Source organism: Herpailurus yagouaroundi, unplaced genomic scaffold (assembly GCF_014898765.1).
Source record: "Herpailurus yagouaroundi ecotype Mexico unplaced genomic scaffold, PumYag 355, whole genome shotgun sequence".
Taxonomy (NCBI): Eukaryota; Metazoa; Chordata; class Mammalia; order Carnivora; family Felidae; genus Herpailurus; species Herpailurus yagouaroundi.
This window is the reverse complement of record NW_024412572.1, coordinates 1,013,561-1,027,711: the sequence shown is the minus strand read 5'-3', so window position 1 is coordinate 1,027,711 and position 14,151 is coordinate 1,013,561. Positions and strand designations below refer to the sequence as shown.

The 14,151-nt window shown below is 39.9% G+C and overlaps 1 protein-coding gene across 1 annotated transcript in view; it reads right to left on the bottom strand.

The window, feature by feature from the left end:
- Positions 1–14,151, bottom strand: part of CLEC4D (C-type lectin domain family 4 member D) — a 31,484-nt gene that overhangs the window by 8,056 nt on the left and 9,277 nt on the right. Inside the window, exon 3 of the mRNA XM_040462736.1 lies at positions 1,776–1,875. Within this exon, the coding sequence (XP_040318670.1) occupies positions 1,776–1,800 (25 nt within the window). The 5' untranslated portion in view covers positions 1,801–1,875. The remainder of the gene's footprint in view (positions 1–1,775; positions 1,876–14,151) is intronic.

Sequence of the window (14,151 nt, the reverse complement as noted above, 5' to 3'; positions counted from 1 at the left end):
CTGGCTGAAGTCGGATGCTTAACCGACTGCGCCACCCAGGCGCCCCAGGAAGGGCTTTTTATAAGCAAGACACAAAACCCCCAAATAATAAAAAATTGATAATGCCAATTATGTCCATAAAAGTTTAAACATCTATGTAACATGAATAATGTTAAGACACAAGCACCATATGAAAGAAAATTTTGTCACAATATTATTGTCTACGCTGTGTAGAGAATTTCAAAAGTCAATTCAAAAACTAAGCAAAAACCGGATCCGGATATTTGCTGAAAACTTAATTTTCTGAAATTATAAATGGCCATTAAGCAAAAAAAAGATGTTCAAAGAAATGTAAACTAATATACAATGATATACTTTTTCACAAATGAGAGTTTTAAAGGAAAACAAAAAAATATGCAGTGTTGGTAGGGTTGGGGGGGAAATTAACTCTCTTGGTGAGGAAATAAATGCAACTGACGAAATATAAATTAGAAAGGCTTCAGACAGACCAAGTTAGCAGCCTTTTTCAAAAGTTTTTAAATGCATTACATTTGCCGCGACAATTTCAATCCTGGAGATCTGTCGTATGAAAATAACTGAACTTATTTATAGGAAAGGATATTCATTGCAGTACCAGAACCAGAAACCAACACTTGCTTGTGTATTAGTGCAGATTCTAAATTATGGCGAGTCTCTATGATGGAATTCTTCACAGCGATTAAAATAATCATATACATCAGTAAGTATCAACGGAAAAAGTCTTCAAGATGTGTTGTTACATAAAAAATTTCAAGACCAGTATACTCTGTGCTCCCACTGAAGTTTGCCATGCTTGGGTTGATGAGGTGAAGCAAAACATTAATTTTTAAATTATGTATTTCTGCATTTGTTCTCTTTCTCAAAAATATTACTCAATATTCTTGTAAAGCAAATACATTGTGACACTTAAGTGCAGCATAAAAGGGGATAACGGCAGAGCCCCCAGGTAAACTGTGAGCCTTGGTCATCGTGTTTTGTAGATCTTCCTTCTTCCTCTTGCCTTTAAAAGAATCTTCCCGAATTGCTCTCTTTCTTCCCATCTTATTTTTCTTTTGTATACTTTCCCTCCTCTTTTGGCCCAGTTTGCATTTCATAAAGAAGCTTCCCTTCACAACATAATCGAATCTATCTATGACCTTCCTCTTCACCAAAGTCATTGTCATTTCCTTTAATGTCCTCCTCCTCCTCATCTTCAATCTTCATAACTATAATTTTGTTAATTTGTATTTTTAAATCCTAGTCCTAATTATGGGGCGCCTGGGTGGCTCAGTGGTTTAAATGTCCGATTCCTGGGGCGCCTGGGTGGCGCAGTCGGTTGAGCGTCCGACTTCAGCCAGGTCACGATCTCGCAGTCCGGGAGTTCGAGCCCCGCGTCAGGCTCTGGGCTGATGGCTCGGAGCCTGGAGCCTGTTTCCGATTCTGTGTCTCCCTCTCTCTCTGCCCCTCCCCCGTTCATGCTCTGTCTCTCTCTGTCCCAAAAATAAATAAACGTTGGAAAAAAAAAATTAAAAAAAATAAATAAATGTCCAATTCCTGATCTCGGCTCAGGTCACGATCTCATGGCTTATGAGTTGGAGTCCCTCATTGGGCTCTGTGCTAACAGCACAGAGCCTGCTTGGGAGTCTCTCTCTCTCCCCCCCCCCTCCGCCCCCCCCTCACTTGCTCTCTCTCTCTCTCTCAAAATAAATAAACTTAAAAAAAATCTTAGTCATAATCACATTTGTCTCTTTCAAATTGAAAGGAGAGAATGTACTCACGTTTATTTTGAGGTTCTTGGCTCATTGTGTATTAACTCTCTTGTTGTCCAGTGGTTGGGAGAACCAGAAACCTCTTGTATTTTTCCACAAGGGTGTAGTCCTGTGAGTAAGGGAGTATACCCTCAGAAATACTTGAGAGTGAACATTAATCTTATTCCAAATAAGATCAGAAAGCTCCCTGTATAAAAAATAAGTCAAAAGAAGTCTTTTCAAAGACGGGCTTCCTTTGATTCACTCTGGGACACAGAGCAAAGACAAAAGGAAATTGGGAAAGCAACACCCAAAAACAGTCAGTAGAAATTTCCAGAAGTATGTTGAGATCACTATCAGCATGTCACGTGAAATTACTCAATTTGTTTTTATTCATTCACACAAAATGTTTAGTAATGCCCCCAAAAGAATCATTATTATGTCTTATAAAAATTTAATAAACATTCCCTCATCTTTTTTCTTTTTCAAAGTCAGTTACATGTTTGAGGTAGATTCGCCCCTAAGACGTTCTCTGAGCTCAGTTAGTTGTGTACAGGATGGCAAAAGACAATGTGTGGAATGAGTTAAAGCTTCTCATGTACACAGTGCATGTGTGCTGTATGCAAAGACACAGGAACTTCTATTTTGAATTTGAGGAAGGAATGGTGGAGCTGTTGATTAATTCCCCGAATCTTCCTTGATGACAGAAAATAAGCTTGTTAAGGCAAAGGAAAAGGAAATGTAACATTCTGTGACAGAGACACTATCAGGGTCCCTGGCTTCATTTACAGTACTGTCATGGACTGAATGTTTAGGTCCCCTCCCACCCATGCTGCAGCATCACGATCTCAAATGTTCCAGCCTCTAGAACTGTCCAAAATAAATGTCTGTCGTTTAAGCCACCAACCTATGGTATTTTGTTACAGCAGCCTGAGATCACAAAAAGAAGTATCTAGCAACTTAGAGATCTTTCTTAAATTCTAGCTTCCAAAATATGGCCATCCACCTGCATTCTTCCTTAAGCTACAATATTACTTTAAGTATATGTACATATACATATACATATACATATACATATACATATACATACACATACACATACACATATATATTTAGTGATCTTGAATGAAAGACTACTTTGCTATGTTAAGTTGGGAGTGAAGGAAGTAAAATTATAAATTTGACAACACATTTTTCAACACTGTCATAACCAAAAGTATTCCCAGAGCAACAACATTACCTACCCACAAATTCTCACGAGCAACCCTAGAAACTAGATCTTTGTCTAAAGTAATATGTGTTCTTTTTTTAAAAGTTTGTTTATTTATTTTGAGAGAGAGAGAGAGAGAGAGCACACATGTGTGTGATCAGGGTAGGGGCAGAGAGAGAGGGAGAGAGAGAATCCCAAGCATGCTCTGTGCTGTCAGTGCAGAGCCCAACATGGGGCTCAAACCCATGAACCATGAGATCATGACCTGAGCTGAGATCAGGAGTTGGACGCTTAACCAACTGAGCCACCCAGGCATCCCAATATGTGTTCTTTATCAAAATTATCTAGGAGTCTAGTGGGGCACCTGGGTAGCTCAGTGGGTTAAGTGTCCGATTTCGGCTCAGGTCATGATCTCCCTGTTTGTGAGTTAGAGCCCCCTGTCGGTCTCTGTGCTGACAACTCAGAGCCTGGAACCTGCTTCAGATTCTGTGTCTCCCTCTCTCTCTCTCCCTCTCTCTCTGCCCCTGCCCCATTCACACTCTGTCTCTCTCTCTCAAAAATAAAAAAACATTTGAAAAATGTTTTAAAGGACCTAGGAGTCTTAGAAGATATATAAATCCCACCTAGGGCAGGAAAAAATAAAGTGCACCTGGCATATTCTGTGCTTCCAGAAAACAAACATGATTTCAAACACATGAGAGATAGTCTGTTTTAGAAAGTTTCCTGAGCCAAATGAAAAGTTGTGTCCACCATATAGTTAAGATCATGAAAAGACAACATGAAAATGAGCAAATGCTGTATTAACCTTTGCTTTGGAGTTGGGAAAGAGATAATAGAGCTCGATTAATCTCCAAGATTTTCCTACATGAGACAAAGCACGGTTGTTATGGCAAAGAAAGAGGAAGTGTGAACTCCTGTGGGAAAGATACAATCTTTATCACAGAAAAAGTCTATTATAAGGTAAAGAATTTGGGACACCTGGGTGGCTCAGTCAGTTGGGCATCCAACTCTTGGTATCAGCTCAGGTCATGATCCCAGGGTCATGGGATCAAGCCCCATGTTGGGAGCCATGCTCAGCATGGAGCCTGCTTGGGATTCTCTCTCTCTCTCTCTCTCTCTCTCTCTCTCTCTCTCTCCTGTTAGCCCTCTCCCCCACTTGTGCTCTCTCACACTCTCTAAAACAAAATTAAATTAAAATAATTTTTTAAAAAAGATAAAGCAGTTCACTTGCAAGGATTCTAAGGACAAGTTTAAACAATTTCTATATAAATATATTTTTATTATGATGGTTAATTAGAACTACCTGAATGTATAAAAGTTTATGAATTCACAATGATCCAAAAGGAAATCATTTACATTTGTAATACAAAATATGAATAAATATGATCGCCTTGTTTATTTTTAGTTGTTTTTCTCCACAGCTTTGTTTATTTTTAATTGATTTTGGTAGACAAAGGTTTTATTATGATGTGTACATTAATATATATGTTTGTTTCTCCCTGTAAGAATGTATACATTTCTTTTTTTTTTTTTTCAACGTTTTTTATTTATTTTTTGGGACAGAGAGAGACAGAGCATGAACGGGGGAGGGGCAGAGAGAGAGGGAGACACAGAATCGGAAACAGGCTCCAGGCTCTGAGCCATCAGCCCAGAGCCCGACGCGGGGCTCGAACCCACGCGTGACCTGGCTGAAGTCGGATGCTCAACCGACTGCGCCACCCAGGCGCCCCAAGAATGTATACATTTCTAAGCACAGGTATCTCCTTGCTTTGTTTGTAAGACTAAATAATAGATACCAGAAATGGTAAGACAAGTAATCCTGGAAAAAAGTCAACTCTTTACCAACAACAGGACGGACCAGTGTGCACCTGTTGTTATATTTAATAGCTAGGTAAAAAGGGAAACCAAGAGTTCATCAGTACAAAGTAGCTGAGTAGATAGAGGGTTCATAGTGTGCTGCAAAACTATGGATTAGTCAGATAAAACTAAGCGAAAGAACTCACAGCATTGACTCACTTACATCCTAGAAGGTAAAACTCCAACATGGGCTTACTGATTGAAAAAATAAGGACCACATGGTTTTGGAATAACATTAACAGATGAAGCCAGTGAGTTATATAACGCTAGCCAGAAAGATAGTAGAGGCACAGTATTTCTGGGGGAGACACCGGGTTGCAAAAAAATAAACCGTATAAAAAGTACAGACTAAAATAAACTGATGTCACAAGTAAAGGGCATGAACATCATTATCGGGTTCCCATCCAAAATGGTGGCACGGGTGGTTCCTGAAACTTCCTCTATGGAAACACCAAATCTATAGCTACCTGTGGAATAAATCCCTCTGAAAGAAATCCAGAAAGAAGCTGAGTGACCCCTGCACATCAGGCAAGTGAGAAAAAACCAAAATGGTTAGGAAAGGCTGAGACACACGCTCACCCTAAACCCCACCGCTGGCATAGCAACACACAATCAGAAGGGAACTCACAACTCTCAGTCTCTCTCTAAGGAGCAAAGAGTTTGGACCCAATATCTACCGCCCCAGCTTTTAAGACTGTTACATGAGGGATAAGCCCCCAAAATACTTATCTCTGAAAGTGAATGGGGTTTGTATCGAGGGGACTCACAAGACTGTAGCAAAGAAACAGGTTTTTTTAAATTTCTTATTTTTTTATATTCATGTATTTTTAAGAGACAGAGAGAGAGTGAGAGAGAGAGAGAGAGAAGACGGGAGGGGCAGAGAGCGAGAGACAGAGGATCCAAAGCAGGCTTGGTGCTGACAGTAGAGAGCCCAATGCCGGGCTCAAACTCACAAACCAAGAGATCATGACCTAAGTTGAAGTCAGATGCCCAACGAAATGAGCCGCCCAGGGACCCCGCAAAAAAACAGTTCTTAAGGGACTCTTGAGGACTTGCATGGCTATCCCCCCAGGGCTCAGCACAGAGACAGTGAAGAGAAACAACTAGCTTCCAGTCTTTCCATGAAAGAAAACTACTTGCATACTTTCAAAGCTACTGCTTAAGGTCCAGCTTCCAACTGGCTTGGATCTAGGCGCTGAGTGAGATCCTCCCTTTTGAGACACTGACAGGTCTTGGTACACTCTCAATGACTGGGACCCACTAAGAACAAAAAAGACAACTGGGACAATCACAAAGGCTTCAGGGACAATCAAGAGCCAGGGTTAAGCTAACCAATAAAGTTCATCTCCTACATGATACCACTCCTCCAAGACTGGTAGAAAAGACCACCAGAAACCAATGCAGAGCCAAGGAAAATGAAGAACAAGACAAAACTCCAAGGGCACCCGGGTGGCTGAGTCGGTTAAGCGTCCGACTTCGGCTCAGGTCACGATCTCAAGGCTTGTGAGTTGGAGCCCCATGGGGGTTCTGTGCTGACAGCTCAGAGCCTGGAGCCTGCTTCGGATTCTGTGTCTCCCTCTCTCTCTGCCCCTCCCCTGCTCACGCTCTGTCTCTCTCTCTCTGTCTCAAAAATAAATAAACATTATAAAAAATAGCTATAACTTAACTTGTTAATGGATGGTGACACAATAAAAATGTAAATGGAACATCAAAAATATAAAAAGGGGGAGAGTAAAAGATGGAGTTGGCAGGCAAGCAGAGTTAAATTGTTATCAGCATAAAATAGACTGTTACCTCCACAAGATGTTTTATGTAAACCTCATGGGAACCATAAAGTAAAACTCTAAAATAAATACACTAAGATACAGAGAGGAAACAAAGCGTACCACTACAGAAAATCACTGATTTGCGAAGGAAGACAGTAAGAAAGGAAGAAAAAAATAAAATAAAATGGAATGACCAAACAGCCAGAGAACAATTAATCAGATATAATTAGCAAGTTCTTGCCTATCAATAATGACTTTAATATTAATGGATCGAATTCTCCAATCAAAGGCATAGAATGACTGGATGGTTTAAAAAACAACAACAACAAAACCCAAGACCCAACTATATGCTGACTACAAGAGACTCCCCGCTGCTCAAAAGATATACAGAGATTCAAAGTGAAGGATGGCAAAGACACTCCATGCAAGCAAAAACAAAAATCTTTCCTAACAGAAGACAAAATAAACTTTAAGCCAAAAATGGTAACAAGAGACAAAGACAGTTATTATATGATGATAAAGGGTCAATACATCAAGAAGATAAAACAAACATAAATATATACGCACTTAACATTAGAGCATCCATGTTTCAAGAAAATCTAAACAAACCTAAAGAGAGAAATAGGAAACAATACAAAATAGTAGGGGATCTCAATACCTCACTTCCAACAGCAAATAGATCATTGAGACAGAAAATCAATTAAGGAAACAATGGACCTGAAACAAACTTTAGACCAAATGAACCCAACAGACGTCTCCAGAATATAACAGTAGAATAACTGTAGAATACACATTCTTCTCAAGTGCAAATGGAATATTTTCCAGGATAGATCACATGACAGTCACAAAACAAGCTAAGCAAATTTAAGATTGAAATCACACCAAGTATCTTTTCCAATCACAATGAAACTAGAAACCAGTAACAAGAGGAAAGCTGGAAAAAACATAAATATGTGGAGATTAAACATCATGGTCCTGAATGGTTTAACACAGAAATCAAAAGGGAAATCCAAAAACATTTTTAAATAAATGAAAATGAAAGCACAACACATCAAAACCTATGGGAGACTGCAAAAGCAGTTCTAAGAAGGAAGTTTATAGTGATTCAAGCCTCTACCTCAAGAAACAAGAAATAGCTCAAACACCTCACTTTATACCTCAAGGGAGCTAGAAAAAGAACAAACTGAACCCAAATTAGCAGAAGAAAGGAATTAACAAAGACCAGATAAATACATGAAATAAAGACTGACTGAAAATACAAAAGATCATTGAAACTAAGAGCTGATTTTTTAAAAGATTAAAAAAGTTGACAGAGCGCCTGGGTGGCTAAGTCGGTTAAACATCGGACTTCAGCTCAGGTCATGATCTCACAGTTCGTGAGTTCAAGCCCCATATCCCGTTCTGTGCTGAGAGCTTGGAGCCTGGAGCCTGCTTCAGATTCTGTGTCTCCCTCTCTCTCTGCCCCTCCCCCACTCACAGTCTGTCTCTCAAAAATAAATAAACATTTAAAAAAGTTTTTTTAAAAAGGTTGACAAACTTTTAGAGTAACACAGACATGGAGAGAGAGTACTCAAGTAAATGAAACAAGAAATTAAAGAGGAGATACTATAGCTGATACCACAGAAATACAAAGGATCGTGAGAGACTACTATGAACAATTATACACCAACAAAGTGGATAACCTGGAAGAAATACATTCCTAGAAACATGAAGAAATAGAAAATCTGAACAGACCAAGGTCAGTAAAGAGATTGAAACAGTAATGAGAAACCTGTCAACAAAGAAAAGCCAAGGACCAAATGGCTTCACTGGTGAACTCTTCCAAATATTTAAAGAGTTAATGGCAATCTTGAAACGTTTCCAAAAAATTGAAAAGGAGGAAATACTACCAAACTTATATTATGATAGCAGTATTCTGATACCACAGCCAGATGAGGATACTATAAGAAAAGAAAATTACAGATCATTATCCCTGATGCATATAGATACAAAAATGCTTAACAAAATATGGCAAACCAAATTCAGCAGAACATTAAAAAGATCATTCACCCTGATTAAATGGGAATTATCCCTGGGATGTAAGGGATAAAAGAAGTAAAACTGCTTTTGATTGTATATAGGATCCTATATACAAAATATCCTAAGAATTCCATCAAGAAACTTCTAGAACTAATCAACAAATTCAATAAAGTTGCCGCATACACAATTATCATACAGAAAATCATTTTATTTCTATACACTACCAATAAAACATCTGAAAAAGGAACAAAGAAAACAATTCCATTCACAATAGCATCAAAACCACTGAAACACTTAGGAATAAATCTAATCAAGGAAGTAAAATGCCCATACACTGAAAACTACAAGACTTTGATGAAAAAAATTAAGGACACAAACAAATGGAAAGATACTTTGTATTCACAGATCCGGATAATTGATATTGTTAAAATGTCTAGTCTACTGAAAGCCATCTATAGATTCAATGCAATCCCTATCAAAATTCCAATGACATTTTCTACAAAAATAGAAAAGACAATAATAAAATTCGTATGACACTACAAAAGGCCCTAAAGAGCCAAAGCAATCCTGCGAAAAAAAGAACAAAACCAGAGCAACACGCTCCCTGATTTCAAATTATACTACAAAGTTATAGTAATGAAAATAGTGGTATTGGGATAAAAATAGACACACATATCAATGGAGCAGAATTGGAAGCCCAGAACTCTTGCATATACGGTCAACAAATGTTTCACAAGGGAGCCAAGAATAGTCAACAGAGACAGAATAGTCCTTTCAAAATGGTGTTGGGAAAATATAACCACATGTGGGAGAATGTGGTTCTTACCCTTAACTTACACCACTAATAAAAATGAAATCAAAATGGATTAGAGACTTAAAAAATTTTTTTTAACGTTTATTTACTTTCAAGAAAGAGAGACAGAGAGCAAGCAGGGGAGGGGCAGAGAGAGACGGAGACACAGAATCCGAGGCAGGCTCCCGGCTCCGAGCTGTCAGCACAGAGCCTGACGCGGGGCTCGAACTCAAGAACTGAGATCGTGACCTGAGCAGAAGTCAGACACTTAACTAAGCCACCCAGGTGCCCCAATGGATTAAAGACTTTAAAAAGACCTGAAAATAGAAAACTCCTAGAAAAAAAACATAGGGATAAAATTTGACATTGGTGTCAGCAATGATTTTCTGGCTATCAGAGCAAGAGCACAAGCAGCAAAATTAAAGATAAATAAGTGGGACTACATCAAACTTAAAAGCTTTCTGCTTTTTTCCTTAAGTTTATTTCTTTATTTTGAGAGGGGGAGAGAGAGAGAGAGAGAGAACACCATGGAGTGGAGGAGGGTCAGAGAGAGAATCCCAAGCAGGTTCCACACCACGGCACAGAGGCTCATGTGGGGCTTGAACTCAGGAACCACGAGCTCATGGCCTGAGCCAAGATCAAGTGTTGGCCACTTAACCGACTGAGCCATCCAGGTACCCCTGCTTTCTGCTTTTTAAAAAAGATTTTTTTTTCCAGACGTGCAAAACCATTTGTTAATAAAATGAAAAGGTAACCTACAGAATGGAAGAAAATATTTATAAATCACATATAAGGAATTAATATCTAAAGTGTATAAAGAATTACTACAACTCAATAGCAAAAACAAGCAAACAAACAAACCAACCCTAACAACCAGACTTAAAAATGGGCAGAAGAAGTGAATAGACAGTTTCCAAAGAAGACAGATAAATGGCCAGCAGGCACGCGAAAAGGTGCTTGACATCACTAATCATCAGGAAAATGCAAATCAAAAGCACAATGAAATATCACCTCACACCTGGTAAAACAATTATATCAAGAAGACAAGACATATCCGGTGTCGAGAAGGATTTGGAGAAAAGGGAACCCTAGTGCACTGTTGGTAAGAATGCAAATTGGTGATGCCGCTATGGAAAATAGAATGGAGGTTCCCCAAAACGTTAAAAATAGACCTACCACATGACCCAGCAAAACCGCTTCTGGTTTTATATCCAAAGACATTGAAATTAGGATATCGTTAGGGATATCTGCATGACTACATTCCTTGCAGCATTACTACAATAGCCCAGATATGGAAACCACCTAACTGTCCGTCAGTGGACGAATGGATAAGGAAGATACGGTATACACATACAATGGAATATTATTTAAACATGAGAAAGAAGAAAATCTTGCCATTTGGAACCCCTTGGATGGACGTTGAGGGCATTAGGCTAAATGAAACAGGTCAGGCAGAGAAAGATAAATACTGTATGATATCACTTGTTTGTGGAATTAAAAAAAAAAAAATGACAAAACTGAGGAACAGAGAGAGTTGGATGATGGTTACCAGGGGCTGGGAAGGGGGGGGAGTGGGGAGATATTGGCCAAAGGGTACACACAAACTTCCGGAAACAGACAGCAATACAATAATAGGAGGAGACTTCAGCGCCCCACTTGCAACAACAGATTGATCATCCAGACAGAAAATGAATAAGGAGACGCTGGACTTAAATGACACACGGAGCTAACACACATTTTGCAAAACACTCCACCCAAGAACAACATAATACACATTCTTCTCACGTGTGCATGGAAAATTCTTCGGGAGAGAGCATATGTTAGACTACAAAACAAGTCTTAATAAATTTAAGCGATTGGAATCATATTAAGCATCTTTTCTGACCACATTGGCATAAATCTAGAAATCAATTGCAAGACAAAAACTGAAAAGTTCACAAATGTATGAGGTTAAACAACATGCTCCTGTATACATACATACGTACTGCATGCTACACACAGCATATAGGTTTTAAATTATTATTCATTGAGCCACTGTACGTCTTTTGATTGCGGAATGTAGTCCATTTCATTTAAAGAAATTATCATTATCATTTTATTGTGGTATACTTCACATACCATAAAATAATGTTTTAGCCAATGAGTCAAAAAAGAAATCAAAATAGGGGTGCCCGGGTGATTCAGTCAGTTAAGCTGACCGACTCTTGACTTTGCCTCAGGTCATGATCTCATGGTTCGTGAGTTCGAGCCCCGCGTCCGGGTCTGTGCTGGCAGTGCGGAGCCTGCTGGGGATTCTCTGTCTCCCTCTCTCTCTGCCCCGTCTCTCTCTCTCTCTCTCTCTCTCTCTCTCACACACACACACACACACACACACAAATAAATAAATAAACGTTAAAAATAAATTTTAAAAAAAGGATGTTGGTCAGAGAACCCTTTCACATTAGCAAACTAACACGCAGCAACCAGGCCCAGAAATGGAGATGAGTCTATGGAATGTAAACCTGAAAGGTCTGTTAGAGTGAGGGATCCAGGATAGCGCGCTATTCAAAACTTCACAGCGCTCTATTGCAAAGCCTGTTAGTTGAGAAGATTCTCAGCCGTGCATGCTTTTGCCTTATTCCATCTCCTCCACACCACGGGATTCTGGGTTCTGCCATTTTCCTTTTAATGGCTTTTGTCAGGCAATATCTCACAGATGAACTATTGCCCTAGAGTGAAAGAAACATTTCAGCCTCAAATCTTGTGTCAAAACTTAGCAAAGAAACAGTTCGTTGCCTTCAACGTTTTTGGACTCATCCTAAAGATGGAACCTGAAAAAGATACATAGGAAATAAACGTACCAGGGAAATCCCTCAGGAAGAAACCAGGAAGGAGATGGAAATAAAAATGAATCACTTGATTAGTCGCAAATCTTTTTTTTTTTTTAAGTTTATTTACTTATTTTGAGAAAGAAAGAGAGAGAGCAGGGGAGGGGCAGAGCGAGAGGGAGAGAGAGAGAATCCCAAGCAGGCTCCAGGCTGTGAGCATGGAGCCCGTCTCAGGGGGTTCGATTTTAAAAAGTGTAAGATCATGATCGGAGCAGAAACAAAGAGTCCCACTCTTGGGGCCCCTGGGTGGCTCAGTCGGTTAAGTCTCTGACTCTTGATTTCCGCTCAGGTCATGATCTCACAGTTTTGGAGGTTGGAGCCCCATGTGGCAGGCTCTGAGTTGACAGCCTGCTTGGGATTCTCTCTCTCTCTCTCCCTCAGCCCCCCTCTCTAAAAAACCAATATTAAATACACACACACACACACACACACACACACAGAAGAGTCTGATGCTTAACCAACTGAGCCACCCAGGCGCCCCTAGGTGCAAATATTTAGAAAGCCTCTACTCCTTTCACTAATTCCACAACGTGCCTGTTATGTACCAGAAACTTTCCCCAGGCCCTGGGGAAAAGGCAGTGGGCAAAATAGGTCCAAATTACCTGCCTTTCTAGTGTTGACCTTGCCTTACAGAAAATCATTTTCAACAAATACTTATATATTTAATGAATATTGCCCAAGAAGAATTCCTGGATCGTAAAGAAGAAAAATGAGAGGACATAGCCCAGTCTGGGGCTGGCGTAGGGATGAGGAGGAAGGAGGGAATGACTGAGAAGGTGAGTAGGAGTTGTCTGCCCCACCATTTTCCCACCACGTGCCGGGAGATTCAGAGAACAATATGAAGTTGCATAGTCAGTAAATGACTCACCAATCAGATGATACAGGGTCCCTTTCGAATGTGACAGAGACTCAGTATTTTACAAGATATTTCTCTCCTTCCTTGTTCTAAGACAATGTTATGAAAGGGAGAACATAAAAATGACAAACTCATGCTCACAGACTCAAAGTATTAAGAAAGGAATCTACACTCTTCCAGAGAGAAAAACAAAATACAGATCTCCTCTAAAGAAAGAAATGAAGCTGAGGTGTGACTTCTTATCACCGTAACTGGTTTGCTAGAAATAAATGAAATTATACCTTCATCGGTCAGCAGGCCTATGTTTTCTCACCTCAGGGAAGGTCTGTGTTACGGGGCCAAAAAGAAAAAGTTCCTCGTAATGAACACTATCCCTTTTATCCTTTGTTTTTCGGAAGATGGTGATACTTGGAGTGATTAATCTAAAGGGCACATAAAGGGGCACCTGGGTGGCTCAGTCGGTTAACGGGCCGACCTCAGCTCAGGTCACGATCTCGCGTTCTGTGAGTTCGAGCCCCGCGTCGGGCTGTGTGCTGACAGCTCAGAGCCTGGAGCCTGCTTCGGATTCTGTGTCTCCCTCTCTCTCTGCCCCTCCCCTGCTTATGCTCTGTCTCTCTCTGTCTCAAAAATAAACAAAACATTAAAAAAAAAAATTAAAGGGCACATAAAGAGGTAGAGTCTTAGGAAGATTTTCAAAGACTTTGACATGAACAAAAGTTGTCAAATTCCAGTAACCCTGAGAACTTAGACACTGCCTCCTGACAAAGATCTCCAAAGTGGATAGACCTCAGAGAAGAATAACGGTTGAGTTCATCCAGAGAAACTGGACTATTGTCACAGAAAATCTGATGCCATCCACCACCCAGATCCCACACAGGCTGGAACATTGGGACAAGAATTGGTGACCCCACTGAAGATGCACTGAAGATCAAGAGTCCCTCTCTCTTTTACTGGACATCACGTAAGCTTCTTGGGTCTTCCTGTAATTGCAGTGGGGGGAACGAAGGCCCAACACGACGGAGACCGAATTTCCTACCC